At 35.7% G+C, this 17,863-nt stretch overlaps 1 protein-coding gene and 1 pseudogene across 1 annotated transcript; both read right to left on the reverse strand.

Annotated features, from left to right (window-relative positions):
• Positions 1-163: 163 nt before the first annotated feature.
• LOC126601423 (serine carboxypeptidase 1-like) lies at positions 164-9,733 on the reverse strand (annotated as a pseudogene).
• Positions 9,734-11,870: 2,137 nt separating this feature from the next.
• Positions 11,871-16,460, reverse strand: LOC126603534 (serine carboxypeptidase 1-like). The gene is made up of 8 exons (XM_050270417.1): positions 16,056-16,460; positions 15,131-15,241; positions 14,739-15,013; positions 13,814-14,086; positions 13,063-13,172; positions 12,791-12,877; positions 12,574-12,682; positions 11,871-12,288 (listed from the first exon to the last, which is right to left on the reverse strand). The coding sequence occupies exons 1-8, from the start codon at positions 16,444-16,446 to the stop codon at positions 12,130-12,132; spliced, it is 1,515 nt and encodes a 504-aa protein (XP_050126374.1). The 5' UTR covers positions 16,447-16,460; the 3' UTR covers positions 11,871-12,129.
• Between the last annotated feature and the right edge of the window lie 1,403 nt (positions 16,461-17,863).

The following is a 17,863-nucleotide window of genomic DNA, read 5'->3' on the forward strand; positions in this document are numbered from 1 at the left end:
GAATTTGTTGTATATAGCACTGTCCCCGTCCCCAATAAAAAAAAAAAAAAAAAAACTTGGCAAAGAAAAAAACAATTTTGAATGAGACAAATCTTCCTCTTATCTTATCTATAAGCTTTGTAACAGAAAATTTTATTCATGAATCATTTTCATCCAACACAAATTTCAAAACAAGAAGAAACCCAATAAATTATATTATCCGATCATCTTGGTCATTGTTTTAATTACTGAATTTAAATATATATGTGGTTACAAACCATATATACTTTTTGAATATTTGAACGTAAATATCTGGATATTCAGATAATTAACCTAGGATTAATCAAGTGGGGTTGGGAATTTGATATGATTTAATTAGGAGGAAGGTGGAAGCTTCCCCTGAAGAAAAGATGAGATGAAGGTAAATGATCGCTGCGGTTGATATGACCTGCTCCTCTTATGGTGATAAATGTCAACCCTTTGTACCCAGCTACATATCCTCCAACCTGCCAGCCAATTACACCATAATTAAGGAAAATGTGTCATACCATCTTGGATTGACATATATAAATTAGTGTATGGAGTTACGCTTTTGTATCATATCTACTGGTATTATAGTTTGCTCTTGTTATAACACGTGTTTATCTGTTAATACTAAACATACTCTAACAGGATGTGGATGTTTAAGTACCTGTCCATTTGGATACCAGGGTCGCCATGGAGTTTGTAGAGGCAATTTCAAAGTGTAATTTATGGGGCATCTAGAAGATGTGACTGGTACTCTCCCATCAGTATCTCCACTGCGGGTTGCATATTTAACATGAAAAATCTCAGGTGCTATAGATTACTAAAATATAATTATAATATGCATGTGTTTATATCTATGTAACATAAATGCAGAAATAATATAACCTTAATCAATTAGTGAATGAAAATTGAAAAATGCTAAGGAGATTCTTAAAATGAGACTCTCCATAGACCATCTGTCATATTTTTTGCACAATGTTTTATAATATTGGCACCGAAATTAATGTTAAACTATGAGGTGACAGAGAATCTCACATTAAAAGAGTCTCATTAGCATTTCTCATGAAAATTAATCTTCTGAAGTGGAAGGGGGATCATTAAACTTTGCTTAATCAACTGAAGGGTTTCACCTGTATATCCATAAATTTATCCCCCTTGCTATCAGCTGCTTTATCGTGAGTAGAGTGGTGGTTGGGCTGTCCGTCCATCCAACTCCACTAGACGCAACTCATGAAAAATAAGAGTGAGTTAGTTATAAATAAAACGTCTTTCTCTTTCCCTGTCTGACAATTTAAAATAATTTATCAGCCGTGAAGACACTGTTCGATTTTTGGATCAATGGGTCCGTCTCACTCTAACGATGCTGATACTATTCCCAACTTAATCACCTGCCCAATCCGTCGGGTGTTGAGTTTTTTACCACAAAAAACTCAATATTAGTTAGAGTAGGACAGTTCTATTTAAACCTATTGGGTTTCTTTGAACCCACCGATGTGGGACAACAGCCACATCAGGGCAGAATTTCCCTAGCCCCCGCCCTGTGGCACGCCTTTCTCTTTTATTATACAATTTTTCTCTTGTTTTCTATAGAATTAGAGTGCAGAATGACATTTTTAAGGTGATAAAAGTAGCTCCCGGCAACCCTTGTTTTCTATAGAATTAGAGTGCAGAATGACATTTTTAAGGTGATAAAATTAGCTCCCGGCAACCCTTGTTGTAGTGCATATTTTAATGTACCATTAAGGCACAAAGTTGTCCAAAAATATATATACCCGCAAGCTGACCACTCTGTAGGTATTACACGAAGTGCCGCTTGAACCTCCGGAAGATTTAGATAGGTCTCCACATAATTGTCAGAGCATGGATCAAAATCATCAACCTGTATCATGATAGCATCCCAGTTAATCATTTACTTTGAACGCTTGATTAACTCAGTCTAATATAATGTATATTATACTCCTTTGAGCTCTCTAGCTAGCTGCAGATAGACTTACAGAAGATTTTGGGAGAGATTTAGTGGCTTCTGATATTGTTTTGCAGAGGGAAGCATAGATGTTATAAATATCTATATTTCCAAGCTCCTCCCTTGCTTGACTTTGATATTTGTCACATGCGCTGGAGGAATTGCCGGAAGAAAAATCACAATATTTGTGTATCCCTGCACTCGTCTCGTCGGAGTTCATACCATGTGTCCACGCATAATCATGAATCCCCAGCTCACCCGTACTATCATCGATCCAAGCATTTCCAATCTGCTCAAAGTGTGTTTTTTGTTACTTTGGAAGGAAATGAACTGTGAACTATCTAAATTCTAAACATGTTTCTTTTTATTACGTTAGAGGGAATTGAACTCTGAACTTATCCTAATTCGGTACATCTAAACACGTGATTATTCATATAATATATATATAATTAACACATGAAGATCAGATAAAAATATAATATAAGATCTACAGTTAATTAACTAATAAATAATGTACGATACTCACAGCAATTCCTTTGAGATTAATTTTTGTTTGATTTGTGACTTTATTATTTGAGATTATGGTGGAGGCAAGTTGAGGCACGTAATGACCAGCATAGCTCTCTCCAATAATGAAGAAATCCCTGGATTTGTATTGAAGAAATCCCTGGATTTGTATTGGGGAAATCTCTCCAGCCAGTTTATGAGAAATTTGTAAGAGTCTTCCGCTGTTCTCTTGTCACCCTCGTTTTCATAGTCGGACGTTGTGTTTGAATATGAGAACCCAACTATCGCTGGTGACTCCAAGAAGATCACGTGTACCACTGCCACATTTTTTGGTGTTTATTATTCTAACGAGTCTAAAGTTGGGGATTGTGTGGCTTCAGTGCCCCATAGCACTCAATGCTGTGAATGTTATAGTCGTTGTTTGATTTCCACAATTGTTAAGTTTTCTATTTTTAATTTCAGCTTTTTTTCGTACCACTAATTGCTACGTTCTATGAAAAAAATTGCTGAAGTTGACATAATTTTTGTAATTACCGTTGTTCCAAGCATGGAATTAAATATCGATAATATCGGCGATATTTCGCCGATATTATCATTTTTCTGAGGTTCCGATATTTTCTGAGGTATCCGTCTCATTATCGTCAAAATATCGCGATATTTTCGATATTATCGAAAAAATCGTCGTCGGAAAGGCAGCCGAGGCTGCGTCGTCCCCCCAGCTGCCCAGATCTCTCTGCAATCCATGCTCAAACCCAAGATCTGCGCCTCAACGACGCCGATCTGGCTGATCTCGGTGACGATGGTGACGAAGCCGAAGGAGGAAGAGGAGGAGGGGAGGCGGCGGAGGGAGAATGAGTAGGAGGAAACGAAGAGGGATCTGGCTGATCTTGGGTTGAAGCAAACGCGGAACAGAGACGGAGGCGAGCGCGGCGCCGGCGGGGCAGGCTCCGGAGGGAGGAGGAGAATGGGTGGCGATGTTCGCTTCTCGCTGGGGTCGTGGTGGTGAGGGTGTCAGACGAAGCCGTCGTCGAAGCGGGTGGGGTGGAGGTGGACGGGGCGGATCTGGCTGATCTCGGTGACGATGGTGACAAAGCCGAAGGAGGAAGAGGAGGAGGGGAGGCGGCGGAGGGAGAATGAGAAGGAGGAAACGAAGAGGGTTTTGCAGGGCCTTGATGCGGTGGTGGAGATTGTGAAGAGGGAGAGGAGGGCGATGAGGATGAGGGATGTTGACTCGTTGACGCCATGGATTACTAGCACAAAGGAAGACGGGGAGCCTCTCGTTCTCTCTGTCTTCTCTTCTTTCTCGTTTCAATTAGCAATTTAGGGATTTAACCAAGTTTCGGCCCCCAAATCATCTACTTAAATTGCCCTAAAAAACTCCAAGTAATTACAATATTAGAATTGTAATTGATCATTATTAGATTTGGTTTAGAAATTTTATGTAATTTAGTGATTGTTTCATACTAGGTTTAGATTTGAATTTTTTACTCCATTCAGATTTTAAAGGATTATAATAGATTTAAAAATTTATGAATTTTGATGAAGTTTAATAATTTTTAAAACTTTTATGTAAAATTTTAAGTGAATTCCCTCAAATTTTCAGGAAGCGATTTGAGAATGTTTAAAATATTATTTGAAATATTTCTAATTTTTTCGAGTTTCCCAACTTTTTAAAAATCTCTTCGAATCAATTTCTAAATGAATACATTTGGAATGTATGAATTTCTTAAAAATCATGATCGAATACCCCTTAAACTATAAAGAATCACTTAAAATCCTTATTAAATGCCCTTAGATTTTTAAAGAGAATTAAAATGTTTATAAGCCCCAATTGGATGTACCGCTTAATTTAACCAGTTAAGATTACAAATTAACACAAAATACGACTTGATGCGATGTCATATCTAAAAAACTTGCCGCAATAAGCCCCAATTGGTGTGTTTAAACTTCTTTCATTAATTACTACATATTTTCTACACTCACAATGTTTGCCAGCTCGCTATATAATCAACTTAAATCAGTTAAATCCATCATGCAATGCATTTCCTTCCAATTTTTTGTGATAAACTAATAGATAATTGACTAAATAAACATCCTGCAAAGTTTCAATAAAAATTTCCAAGTTTTTCTTACAATTTCCGTGGTTTCCATGTAATTTTTATCGATATCGATATTATCCCGATATTTCCATCGATATTTCCGTGTTTTCGGACTACCGATATTTCCGATATTACCGATATTTTCTTCCTTGGTTCCAAGCATAGTCGTTTCTGAATAGTGTCATTCTACCACTGTTGACTCTGAAGGGTCCAAGTTCTTCCATGGCTCTATATCCAAAAGATGAGCATCCTGGTCCTGTATATATGTACACAACAACGTAAATCATACACATGAAATTATTGGAGGTGGCATCGTTGTACGTGGCATGAAACTGTTGTCTGATACTGACTGACAAGTCAGCATTGAGGTGTTAAAATATTGTATGTCAGCTTTGAGTTGTTAGAAGATGGTTTAGCCAGTTAATTATAGTGAGTACTTGAAGCCAAAGAAGTTTTAGCTCTAATTCTGAGACTATATAAGAGATGTGAACTGTTGGAGTGTGGCATTGTTGTAGCATAAAATTGTGTCATGTAATGGGAGTTATTCACAATTTTATGGTCAAACTGTCATTAGACTTCATAACTTCATAAGTAGTTGTGGCAACAACAATGAGAACTGGCCAAAAAGTTCTTCGTTCTTGTCCATTTTTTGCTAATTTTGATTGTTTGTTCTCTCTCGTGTCTCTTGTATGTGCTTTCTTTTCATGAAGAGAGAAAATAGTATGCCCTGTACAAGTGGAAATCAGAATATACAACACATTACATGGCTCAAAACCATTCAAACAACTTAGTAACGGTTATTTTCAAACCTATAGAATCTGCTGCCATGGACATAAAAATATCTTCATTTAGTGGTGGATACTATCATCCTAGTACTTTTTGACGATTAGACTATTTAATGGTGCTCTCGAGTATATAATTATACACTGGACTTTTCAACTGTTAGGTTATAGTTTTTATAATTTTAATCAAAGATTTAACAATTAAAAAGTTTAAAATATCCGATATTACAAAACATCATAATTTTTTTATTAAAAGTGATGATGTCTCATGAGTTTCCACAAGAATTGTACCACAAACCGTGTTTGATTTATGTATATTGGGAAACACACTTAGCTTAATCAACTGAAGGGTTTCACCTGTATATCCATAAATTTATCCCCCTTGCTATCAGCTGCTTTATCGTGAGTAGAGTGGTGGTTGGGCTGTCCGTCCATCCAACTCCACTAGACGCAACTCATGAAAAATAAGAGTGAGTTAGTTATAAATAAAACGTCTTTCTCTTTCCCTGTCTGACAATTTAAAATAATTTATCAGCCGTGAAGACACTGTTCGATTTTTGGATCAATGGGTCCGTCTCACTCTAACGATGCTGATACTATTCCCAACTTAATCACCTGCCCAATCCGTCGGGTGTTGAGTTTTACCACAAAAAACTCAATATTAGTTAGAGTAGGACAATTCTATTTAAACCTATTGGGTTTCTTTGAACCCACCGATGTGGGACTTTAACAGCCACATCAGGGCAGAATTTCCCTAGCCCCCGCCCTGTGGCACGCCTTTCTCTTTTATTATACAATTTTTCTCTTGTTTTCTATAGAATTAGAGTGCAGAATGACATTTTTAAGGTGATAAAATTAGCTCCGGGCAACCCTTGTTGTAGTGCATATTTTAATGTACCATTAAGGCACAAAGTTGTCCAAAAATATATATACCCGCAAGCTGACCACTCTGTAGGTATTACACGAAGTGCCGCTTGAACCTCCGGAAGATTTAGATAGGTCTCCACATAATTGTCAGAGCATGGATCAAAATCATCAACCTGTATCATGATAGCATCCCAGTTAATCATTTACTTTGAACGCTTGATTAACTCAGTCTAATATAATGTATATTATACTCCTTTGAGCTCTCTAGCTAGCTGCAGATAGACTTACAGAAGATTTTGGGAGAGATTTAGTGGCTTCTGATATTGTTTTGCAGAGGGAAGCATAGATGTTATAAATATCTATATTTCCAAGCTCCTCCCTTGCTTGACTTTGATATTTGTCACATGCGCTGGAGGAATTGCCGGAAGAAAAATCACAATATTTGTGTATCCCTGCACTCGTCTCGTCGGAGTTCATACCATGTGTCCACGCATAATCATGAATCCCCAGCTCACCCGTACTATCATCGATCCAAGCATTTCCAATCTGCACAAAGTGTGTTTTTTGTTACATTGGAAGGAAATGAACTGTGAACTATCTAAATTCTAAACATGTTTCTTTTTATTAAGTTAGAGGGAATTGAACTCTGAACTTATCCTAATTCGGTACATCTAAACACGTGATTATTCATATAATATATATATATAATTAACACATGAAGATCAGATAAAAATATAATATAAGATCTACAGTTAATTAACTAATAAATAATGTACGATACTCACAGCAATTCCTTTGAGATTAATTTTTGTTTGATTTGTGACTTTATTATTTGAGATTATGGTGGAGGCAAGTTGAGGCACGTAATGACCAGCATAGCTCTCTCCAATAATGAAGAAATCCCTGGATTTGTATTGAAGAAATCCCTGGATTTGTATTGGGGAAATCTCTCCAGCCAGTTTATGAGAAATTTGTAAGAGTCTTCCGCTGTTCTCTTGTCACCCTCGTTTTCATAGTCGGACGTTGTGTTTGAATATGAGAACCCAACTATCGCTGGTGACTCCAAGAAAATCACGTGTACCACTGCCACATTTTTTGGTGTTTATTATTCTAACGAGTCTAAAGTTGGGGATTGTGTGGCTTCAGTGCCCCATAGCACTCAATGCTATGAATGTTATATTCGTTGTTTGATTTCCACAATTGTTAAGTTTTCTATTTTTAATTTCAGCTTTTTTTCGTACCACTAATTGCTACGTTCTATGAAAAAAATTGCTGAAGTTGACATAATTTTTGTAATTACCGTTGTTCCAAGCATAGTCGTTTCTGAATAGTGTCATTCTACCACTGTTGACTCTGAAGGGTCCAAGTTCTTCCATGGCTCTATATCCAAAAGATGAGCATCCTGGTCCTGTATATATGTACACAACAACGTAAATCATACACATGAAATTATTGGAGGTGGCATCGTTGTACGTGGCATGAAACTGTTGTCTGATACTGACTGACAAGTCAGCATTGAGGTGTTAAAATATTGTATGTCAGCTTTGAGTTGTTAGAAGATGGTTTAGCCAGTTAATTATAGTGAGTACTTGAAGCCAAAGAAGTTTTAGCTCTAATTCTGAGACTATATAAGAGATGTGAACTGTTGGAGTGTGGCATTGTTGTAGCATAAAATTGTGTCATGTAATGGGAGTTATTCACAATTTTATGGTCAAACTGTCATTAGACTTCATAACTTCATAAGTAGTTGTGGCAACAACAATGAGAACTGGCCAAAAAGTTCTTCGTTCTTGTCCATTTTTTGCTAATTTTGATTGTTTGTTCTCTCTCGTGTCTCTTGTATGTGCTTTCTTTTCATGAAGAGAGAAAATAGTATGCCCTGTACAAGTGGAAATCAGAATATACAACACATTACATGGCTCAAAACCATTCAAACAACTTAGTAACGGTTATTTTCAAACCTATAGAATCTGCTGCCATGGACATAAAAATATCTTCATTTAGTGGTGGATACTATCGTCCTAGTACTTTTTGACGATTAGACTATTTAATGGTGCTGTCGAGTATATAATTATACACTGGACTTTTCAACTGTTAGGTTATAGTTTTTATAATTTTAATCAAAGATTTAACAATTAAAAAGTTTAAAATATCCGATATTACAAAACATCATAATTTTTTTATTAAAAGTGATGATGTCTCATGAGTTTCCACAAGAATTGTACCACAAACCGTGTTTGATTTATGTATATTGGGAAACACACTACGTACGTACAGGGATAGTTGGTGCTCAAGAATACAAGATTATTCGGAAATTTCTTCCAAGTGTTGTCCACCTAGCTCGCTTGGCTGGCCAGGAAACATTTGGGATGTAAACCCCATGCATTCTTTTTTACTTTAAGCATTAATTATATATATCGTGGCTGTTTATATCAAATTTGGTTGATAGCTAAACAACAAACCGACTGATCGATCGCCTTAAGTCTATTATTATAGTAGTGAAATTATCAGAGAGACAGACATAAGGTCTACTTCTAACAACATCAATATTATCTCCAATTTGGTAATTTTCACATGCACAATCTGTCAGATATGAGGTTTTATCATAAAAATTTTTGGTATTAGTTGAAAGGATTAAGATATTTAAACACTTTTTTTCTCCTAAATACTGTCAATGTGAGATATTTCAACAATTTTAACTGTTTTCAAGTATTATTTTCCCTTAAAGTAGTACTGCTGTCACAAATGATGTTATCATGTTATCCATCGATCCACCGATTTGTTGTTTTCCTAGAAAATAACTACAACTTGCTCCGAGTGGTTATATAGTTTTTGACCAAAAGTAAGAGTAGGTATATATAGTTTGTTACAAATAAATGTTTTATTAGGAATGACCCAAAGCAGAAGGATTCAAAAATTCGGATTATTCAATTTTTAAATTTTTGCTGTTCTTATTAACCCATCTCACTAACCCTCCTCATACATAGACCCGCGCCCTCATCTCTCTTGATCGATTGAAGAATATTAATACGCATATATACCTCCACGATAACATAATTAAAAAGGTAAGGAACTTATAGGATAGATGAATAATTGTATAGTAACACTTCAAAGCAACATTTACCTCCATTTAACCATAGCACCAATGGTTTAGTTGATGAATCCTGCGGCGACTCTACAAAGTAGTGGAACAATGCTCTCCCAGCTTTCTGGTCCACAGTAACATACCCTGCTTATTGATCAAAGTTTACACCTTGAGGTTGTCCTGGCAAAGAACCAATCTTATCAGCTTCCTTCAACCCATGTTGGACTCCAACATAAACCGGAGAAAATTGGCCTTCTGCAACATTGAAGATATCCCACAAGTCTGTCCGAGGAGGATTCGCAGATTTGCGGGACTTAAAAAACTTCTTGAGGTTGTCGATTTGGTTGCCGTTGCATGATATTATGAGAAAGGCTAATAGGTTGCTTGACAGGAGAAGCAAACGTGTAAGCAGTGAAAGCTTCATGATCTCCACTATTTATGTTGCTTGAATATGCTGGTGAACTAGTAGTATCAAACACTAGCTTATACTATTTGTAGGAATAAATTTCAAGAACTGAAAGTTTGGGATGAGAATGCTAAGGCCTTAGCTTTAGGGACAACATAAGGCATACTAGGAAAGAAATACATACAATGGCTAGAGACAATGGCTAAGTACAATGGCTAAAAAAGGAATACATACAATGGCTAGGTTCAATGGCTAGAAAATTATGAAAAATAATTATTATTTAACACATCCTATCATTGTCTCGAGAGGATTTTTCTTTGGACACATATATGCGGAAACAATTGAATTTGATAGTTTGAGTATTTTTGAATATTTTCTTGATTGATTATTTTCATAAGTTACAATATACAAATATTAATAGGAAAGAATCCTATAATTGATTCTTACTATTGGTACAATTGATACAAAGCAAGAAAGTAAATATTTAGCTAATTGATATAATCAACACTAAGTAGGAAGGTAATCATTCCAACATATTTGCTTGATTGGATGCTAATCTATGCAAATATCTTGTACGCTGTTGACTTTCTCAACATTGTCCATCAATTTGGAGAGTAAACATCATAAACACCAAACTTGTCTAACAAAGAACAAAAGCGTTCCTTACCTTAGGCCTTGGTAAAATGTCTTCCAACTGGGATTTGGATGGAACGAATCCAGTGACAATCTTTCCTTCCTTAATCTTATCTTGAACAAAATGGCAAACAATCTTTATGCGTCTTGTTCGTTTATAAAACAAGGGATTTATGGCAATATGGAGCTGTTTCATTGATATCACAAAATGGAGTGGCCGGCCATTGATTTTATTCTCAAATCATGAAATACCTTTCATGGAGTGCACTTCTATGCTCAAAAAATACCTTAAACTACCAAGATCTTTGATACAAAACTTGTTATTTAAAGAACTTTTAAGACTATCAATGGCATGCAAATCATTTCATGTAATCAAAATGTGGTCAACATAAATGAGAAAGATTGTAGAGTACTTTCCTTGTTGATTGGTAAATAAGGAATTATCGGCTTTTGGACTAAACATATCCCACAACTGTATTTTCATCGTAGCTTTGTGCTAAATGTGAATACAGTTGTTCATTCATTTATTGTTTTTTTTTAGTACATCGATATTTTTTGCACTATGAGGAAGGGGAGTTCGGTTAAGCCACACAATGAGCAACCTAATTTGGTATCGAATTCACCATCCACGAGATTTGAACCTAAGACCTCTCATTTTCAAGTGAAAATGAATATCATCAAACCATAGTACTTAGTGTCTTTATAGTTCATATTAAAATGCCACATCTAAAGATTCTAAGCTACGATTTATGTGTCCATTATTAAAATATCGTAGAACAAGGGTACTTGTGCTTTAAATGGGACGAGGGTCCTCTCTAGATCCTCTTTGTGGGGATCCGGAGAATTAATCAATCGTGTTCGTTCATCGTACATCGTATCGGTCAATTTTTGTTAGGTACTATTTATATTTAATTTTAAATAATTTTTAACTGCATAATGTATGATGAACGGACACGATTGATTGATTCTTTGGATCCAACAAATAGGATCCGGATAGGATCCTATTCGCTTTGAATGCCGCAGATTCCAATCCTTTGATTGGATAATTAGTTTAGCAAGTTTGGATCTTTTTATTATTTAAAGGAATTGGTAAACCGTGAAGAAGTTTTTTAGTGTGACGTTCGCATTTATTTAATTCTACTATCTTATGTGTTATAATATAAATAAACAGTAGGGTTTATAAGTCATGGTTCTAGAATTATAATATTAATAATATAGATGTCATGGTTCTAGAATTATAATATTAATAAGTAAATATACATATTATAATATGAATTGATAAATAATATTTCATGATTATATGACAATCATATTGAAATATTTTCTAATGTACAATAATTTTTTTTTTTTAAATGAGAATCAAAAAACAAAAAATAATCAAATGAGAATCAAATAATAAAAAATAACAAAGGTGTAATATCAAAGAAAAAAATTGAGTGTGAAATCATCGCTTTACTGTTTCATGTAGATACGTATGTGAATTGTGAGATATTGCTCTTCTCTTCAACCCCACTTTCAATCGTTTTTCAACTTTTACTTCATATTATTAAGTAGGAATGTGAAGCTTGTATTATTTTCTAAATAAAAGAGACAATAAACATCGATGTAGGATATGAAAACCCTACAGCTCCGGAAAAGCAAATATTAATGAAACTGAAGCCTAAAGCCTATTAAATTGGGCTTATATTATTGAAAACACCTCATAAACCAAATGACTATCTGGCCGAGTGAATAGCTCCATACGACGGCAGCGGTGCCGGCGGAAAATGATGTTCTTGGAATTAGGGAGAGGGAGGGGGAGGGAGAGGAGGAAGCTGTCCTTGAAGGAAAGATGAGATCAAGGTGAGTGCTCGCTCTGGTTGGTAGGTGGGAACCATGAGCCCAGCTCCCCTCACCGTAGCAAATGTCAGCCCTTCGTACCCAACCACATATCCTCCAACCTGGATTGCCATATGTGCCAATAGGCCAAAGATGATCATGGGGAAATTAATTAATTAATATATCAATGTACTTGAACACTGTCTTCTCTAATTATTATTTTATTCAAATTATAATAAGTATTTTTTTTAGTAATATATATCTTAGAATTAGGATATATATTGACTAAATCATCACTTATAACATAATACATAAACAATACATCACTTGACAAGCGTTCCAAATAAACATAAAAAAAATTCATAGGGCATCCTACCATCCTTATCAATAAAAGAATTAAGTATTACCTCTTCAGTACTAGAGTGCCATGGCCTCCAGGGTGTCTGGATTGGTAAGTTGAGGATGTGTAGGGCGTATCTAGAAGATGTGACTGAAAAGTACCCATCGGTGTCTCCACTGCAAATTGCATTCAACATAAAAACTATTTAGTTCCCATTCCATCTGTGATCATACAATTTAGCAAATATTATAGAAGCTTAACAATTCAAGCTCAAGGTGCCTCACCTATATATCCACAAGCTTATCCCACTTTCAATGAGCTGTTGTATTGTGGGTAGCATGGTTGTTGGGCTGTCCGTCCAATCAGTATCACTAGTGACCACAAGAAAAGGTTAGATATGTGTGTGTGCGCGTATTTATTCTCAGATGATCCAGCACTATACATTTCAGTTAAGTTGATTTGTAGTTGTGAACCAAGGTGAAAAATCTTGCTGCTTTTTTTCTTGGTGAAAGTGAAAATTTGCTGCAGAACAAACAGAACTTTCTTATATATTTACCTGCAAGCAGTCCACTTTGTCGGTCTTGCATGAAGAGCTGACTGCACCTCGGCAAGGTTTAGATAGGCCTCCACATAGTTGTCAGAACATGGATCAAAATCAGCAGCAACCTGATAATGCATGTAACATAAAATCCAAGTCATAATTAAGTCCTTGCAATTGATTCATATGTAACCTAATGGGAAACAGCTCTCCTTTCAAACAGTGTTGACAGCAGGAAAAATGTTAAAAGGATTATATTTTCTGGTCAAATAATTAGCTCAATGACAGCCAGGGGATGTTTGGGACTAAATCTAGAAAGACTGTAAGTGTTTTTTGGCAATCAAAAGTGTTATGACTGTGTATGATAAAAAAAATAAAAAAAGTACTATTAGATCATGGAAATGTTTCATGGAGAAGCACTTGTTATATGCTTCCTAATGTTGCAGAGATGCTTCCCATAACATCTCCAAGTGTTTTTCAAGAATTGCATGTCTTTTTGATAAAATTCAAACATGCATATTTCTAATAAAAGCACTCCTTATGAGCATAAGTGTTATACTAAAACGGAGCCAAGGCCTTATTACCATTTGATCACATCAGCCAGCTTCATGCCAAACTGTTAATAACACATCCACTGTCAAATTATATACGGTCATCAAATATACTCAGAAGAAGATTTTATGTATCTTTTTATTAATAACTTCTGATCAGATTATTTTTTTGTTCTTTTTTCGTGCATTATTTTGTTAAAATCAGTTTAGAGATTTACAGAACCAGTTGAGGCAGATTTGGGTTCTGAATCGTCCTCTGATGTTGTGCAAACTGGAGCATAGATGTTGGCAATATCAATATCTTCTCCTAGCTCCATGACTGCTTGAGACACATATCTACGACACTCTTCGGAGGGATTATCACCTAAATTAGTAAGGTTACAATATTTGTGTATTCCTGCATTGGTTTCGTCAGAGTTGAAAGCATGTGTCCACAAATTATCGAAAATGGCTAGTAGAGCGGTATTATCATCGATATAAGGATTCCCAATCTGCAAGTATAAAATAATTAACCATGCATTAATATCATCGGTATATTGAGTGATGTTAATTTGAAAGACTTATATTACCATGCACATCCTTATGTTGCCAGTAAATTAATGTGGACCACACCCATGCATTCAGGTAAGAAGACTCCATTATAAAATATATTAGCAATATGGAGAGTAGTTTAACTTTTTGTAAATACATGCAATGCAAGGTCCTTAATATCCTAGCATGGAATTTCTACTCTCAAACATCATTTACGTGTGGTGTTACTTAAGTCAGACACATGAACAACACATAGGCCATTGGCCTCAACAATACTGCTCCACCTGTAAAGCACAGTGCACACACGTACTCCATGTCACCCACCAATCTGTGTTGTCTTTTTGTTAGACTTGAAAATTCAGCACACGTAAGAATGTGTGAGGAAGTGAAGAAATGTCCCAGTTTGGAAGTATACCAACATTGCAGGTGCATATAAAGAATTAGACTACTACCTATATTAACTACCAATTAGTTTTATGATAAAACCTCAACTTCTTACACTGTATTACTATAATACTATAAGAGTAGAATAACATAAGCATTTTTGTGATAAAAAAAATGTCATGGTTTAGCATTAGGACGCAAATAAATCCAAATTAATCGAGTACTCACTGCAATTCCTTTGAGATTGATTTTTGTTTGATTGGTGACATTGTTGTTAGAGAGAATGGTGTAAGCAAGTTGAGGTGCGTAATGGCCTGCAGAACTCTCTCCAGTGATGAACAAATCCCTGGTTTTATATTGGGGAAATCTCTCCAGCCAGTTTACAAGAAAAACGTAGTTGTCCTCAGCTGTGCTCTGATCACCCACAGTTTCATAGTCAGACGATGTGTTTGAATATGAGAACCCAGTCCCTAATGGAGTCTCCAAGAAGAGCACGTTTGCCACTGCAAGCCATTCATTTGTTCCTCTTATAATCAAATCTACATATCGACTTAAGACGCTATTTTACATTAGTTAATTAAGAAAGAAGATATAATTAAGGTGCTACATGTATGTAATACCGTTGTTCCAAGCATAGTCATTAGAGATTAGTGTCTTGTTGTCACTGCTAACTCTGAATGGTCCTAGTTCTTCCAAGGCTCCATATCCAAAAGGTGAGCATCCTCCAGGTCCTGTGACGGAGACAACAATATTAATTTACCCTATTTACATTTGAAATTACTTGTTTCAGAGATAGAGGAGTAATTGTGAAGACCGTTGGAAGTTCAAATCAAATACAGTGGCAAAAAGTGGTGGAACACTTTTCAGAAAGTAGTGGAACATTTTTCAGAAATTGTTGGAACACTTTTTAGCTAGCATGTTGTTTTTTCAGGTCGTTCACCTACAACTACAAACATCATTGCTCCCTCTATCTGTCAGCCGAAAGGTGATTACAAGACAACAGTGTGCTGACATGTGATAGTTGAACTGCTTTTAGGAAAGCGGACATGTTGTATTTGTTTATTAAAAGCACTTGTATGGTTCCTTTTGTTTTTGCAAGTATAAGAAAGCCTTCCTGTAAGGCTCTTTGTAATTCCCATTCTCATTTTTCAGCTTGTAACCTTTTAATAGTTATAAACTCTTTTAATATTTCAAAGTGTGTTGTTATCAACAAATTTGCTACTTCTTTCCTTTCGTTTGTCCAATTTTATTGAGAGTGATAGTGAGAGATGTGATAAAGTTAGAAAACTTATCACCCACATATTTTTGGTATTGAGTTAGTAAACTTTGAAATACCAACAAAGACTGACCAGCTAGAAGTCCACTATACTAACCGCACTAACACTGCCCTCAACTTAAATACATGTGTAATCCAATATACAAAAGTGTTGAGTTTTATCATAAAAAGCTTGAGTACAATTAGAAGTGAAACCATTCAATATAAGTTATATGTTATTTAGTCATGTTTTCGACGTGGGACTTGTTAAAATTTTTAGTAACATTTACCTCCATGTAATGACACCACCAGAGGATTGGTTGAAGAATTTTGGGGTGACTCTACAAAATAGTAGAACGATTCCCTCCCAGCTTTAGGGTCCACAGTAACATAGCCTGCATAGTGATTAAAATTTACTCCTTCAGGTTGTCCTGGCAAGGCATCAATCTTATCAGCTTCCATCAACCCTTCTTGTGATCCGACATACACCGGAGAATAGTGGTCTGGTGCGACATCTAAGCGATCCCATGATTTAGAATGAAGAGGATTTCCAGATTTGCGAGACTTGATCAATTTGTTGAGGTTCTTCATTTGGTAAATGGTAGCATTGCATGATAATATGAGAAAGGCCAACTGGTAGCAAGAGAGAAGCAACAAACATGAAAGCAATGAAAGCTTCATTTTTCACGATTTGCTGCTAAGAATAGACTTGAGGATCTGATATATCGACTAAACCATAACTTCAATTTATAGACCTAATAAGCCATGCAAGTGCTTAGACGAGATTACTTAGGCGTTTGCGTGTAATTAACTATGTATTCGGATTTGTAAATTTTTTAAATTGGAGAAACCAATGCACTTCACATATGAGACGAAACATTGTAAATATAGGCTAATCCTCGAGTCTCATATGTTTGTTTTAATTGAGTGTACAACTACAGAATAGTTTCATGAGTATGTTCTTCTTGTTCAGTTCTTGCACAAGAGTACTACTATGCTATGGTATATCTCCTAATATGCTTCCAACATATAAATCATCTCAATTCATTTGCTGATACTAGCTTAGCAGCCTACATATTGTTGGAAAATATTAATATTTATGTTTATTTTAGTATTTGGGTTTTCCCTGTTAGTTTAGGATTTGGGTCTAGCCCATCCTAATTAGGGTTTCTTAGGTTTAGTTCTCTATAAATATTGCTTGTAATTTAGTTTGAGATATATGTCATTCACAATGTAGCCTCTTGGAGTTTATGTAGCCGTCTCGGCGATTTTGTAGTGTTTGATATCAATAATATTTCTAGTTTTGTAATCTGTTTGTTCGTTCATTGTGGTATGCGCACTCTGATATTCAAGTTAGTATCAGAGCAGGTTTGATCCTTTGGGATTTAATCTGTTATCATTGGTATCAATTTTTCTGTCTTGCTCGTCATTCGTTTTAGATTGTTAGTTGGTATTGATTGTTCACAAGGAAAAAAATGGTCTGTCGAAAAGCTAAAAAAACAAAAAGAGGAAGAAACAAGAAAATGTTAAAATACAAAATTGGTTGCTTGTTTAAGGCCCATACGGGCAAAGGAAAAAAGTTGGAGGTTTTAGGTATACACGGGCAAGAAAGAAATATGGTTTGTTTGGCTTGTATTGGGAAACATGTTGTTGCCCATCGTGACGATCGTTCGAGTGTTTGGATTGGTAACTATTCGAATGACATTGTGGACAGAGTAAATTGGAATTTTTTTTTTTTTGTTCGGAAGTTGGAATTTGCATTGGCATTGGCATTGGAATTAGCATTGGTATTGGCAATGGTATTGGCATTGACATTGGCACTGAAATTTGGAGTCTTGCATCCACATCTACTTTGGCAAACCCATGTCATGTACCGCCATGAGTTTGACCAAGGGGATGTTGGAAAATATTAATATTTATGTTTATTTTAGTATTTGGGTTTTCTTTGTTAGTTTATGATTTGGGCCTAGCCCATCCTAGTTAGGGTTTCTTAGGTTTAGTTTGTTGATGCACAAAATCTGTGAGGACTTTGGTACAACAGAAAGTGTCAGGTTTTGTGACATTCGCTTGGTTGCTTCGGTCACTAGTGAGGATAAGT

This window comes from Malus sylvestris, chromosome 15 (genome assembly GCF_916048215.2).
Source record: "Malus sylvestris chromosome 15, drMalSylv7.2, whole genome shotgun sequence".
Lineage (NCBI taxonomy): Eukaryota > Viridiplantae > Streptophyta > Magnoliopsida > Rosales > Rosaceae > Malus > Malus sylvestris.

What these genes read in the sequence shown, in the direction of transcription:
- LOC126603534 (XM_050270417.1), bottom strand. Translation starts at nt 16,446, where the DNA reads ATGAAGCTTTCATTGCTTTCATGTTTGTTGCTTCTCTCTTGCTACCAG. An exon ending in ACAAAGTGGACTGCTTGCAG is followed by an intron (nt 12,878 to 13,062) that starts GTAAATATATAA and finishes TGTGGTCACTAG; the next exon opens with TGATACTGATTGGACGGACA. An exon ending in GGCACTCTAGTACTGAAGAG is followed by an intron (nt 12,289 to 12,573) that starts GTAATACTTAAT and finishes ATGGCAATCCAG; the next exon opens with GTTGGAGGATATGTGGTTGG.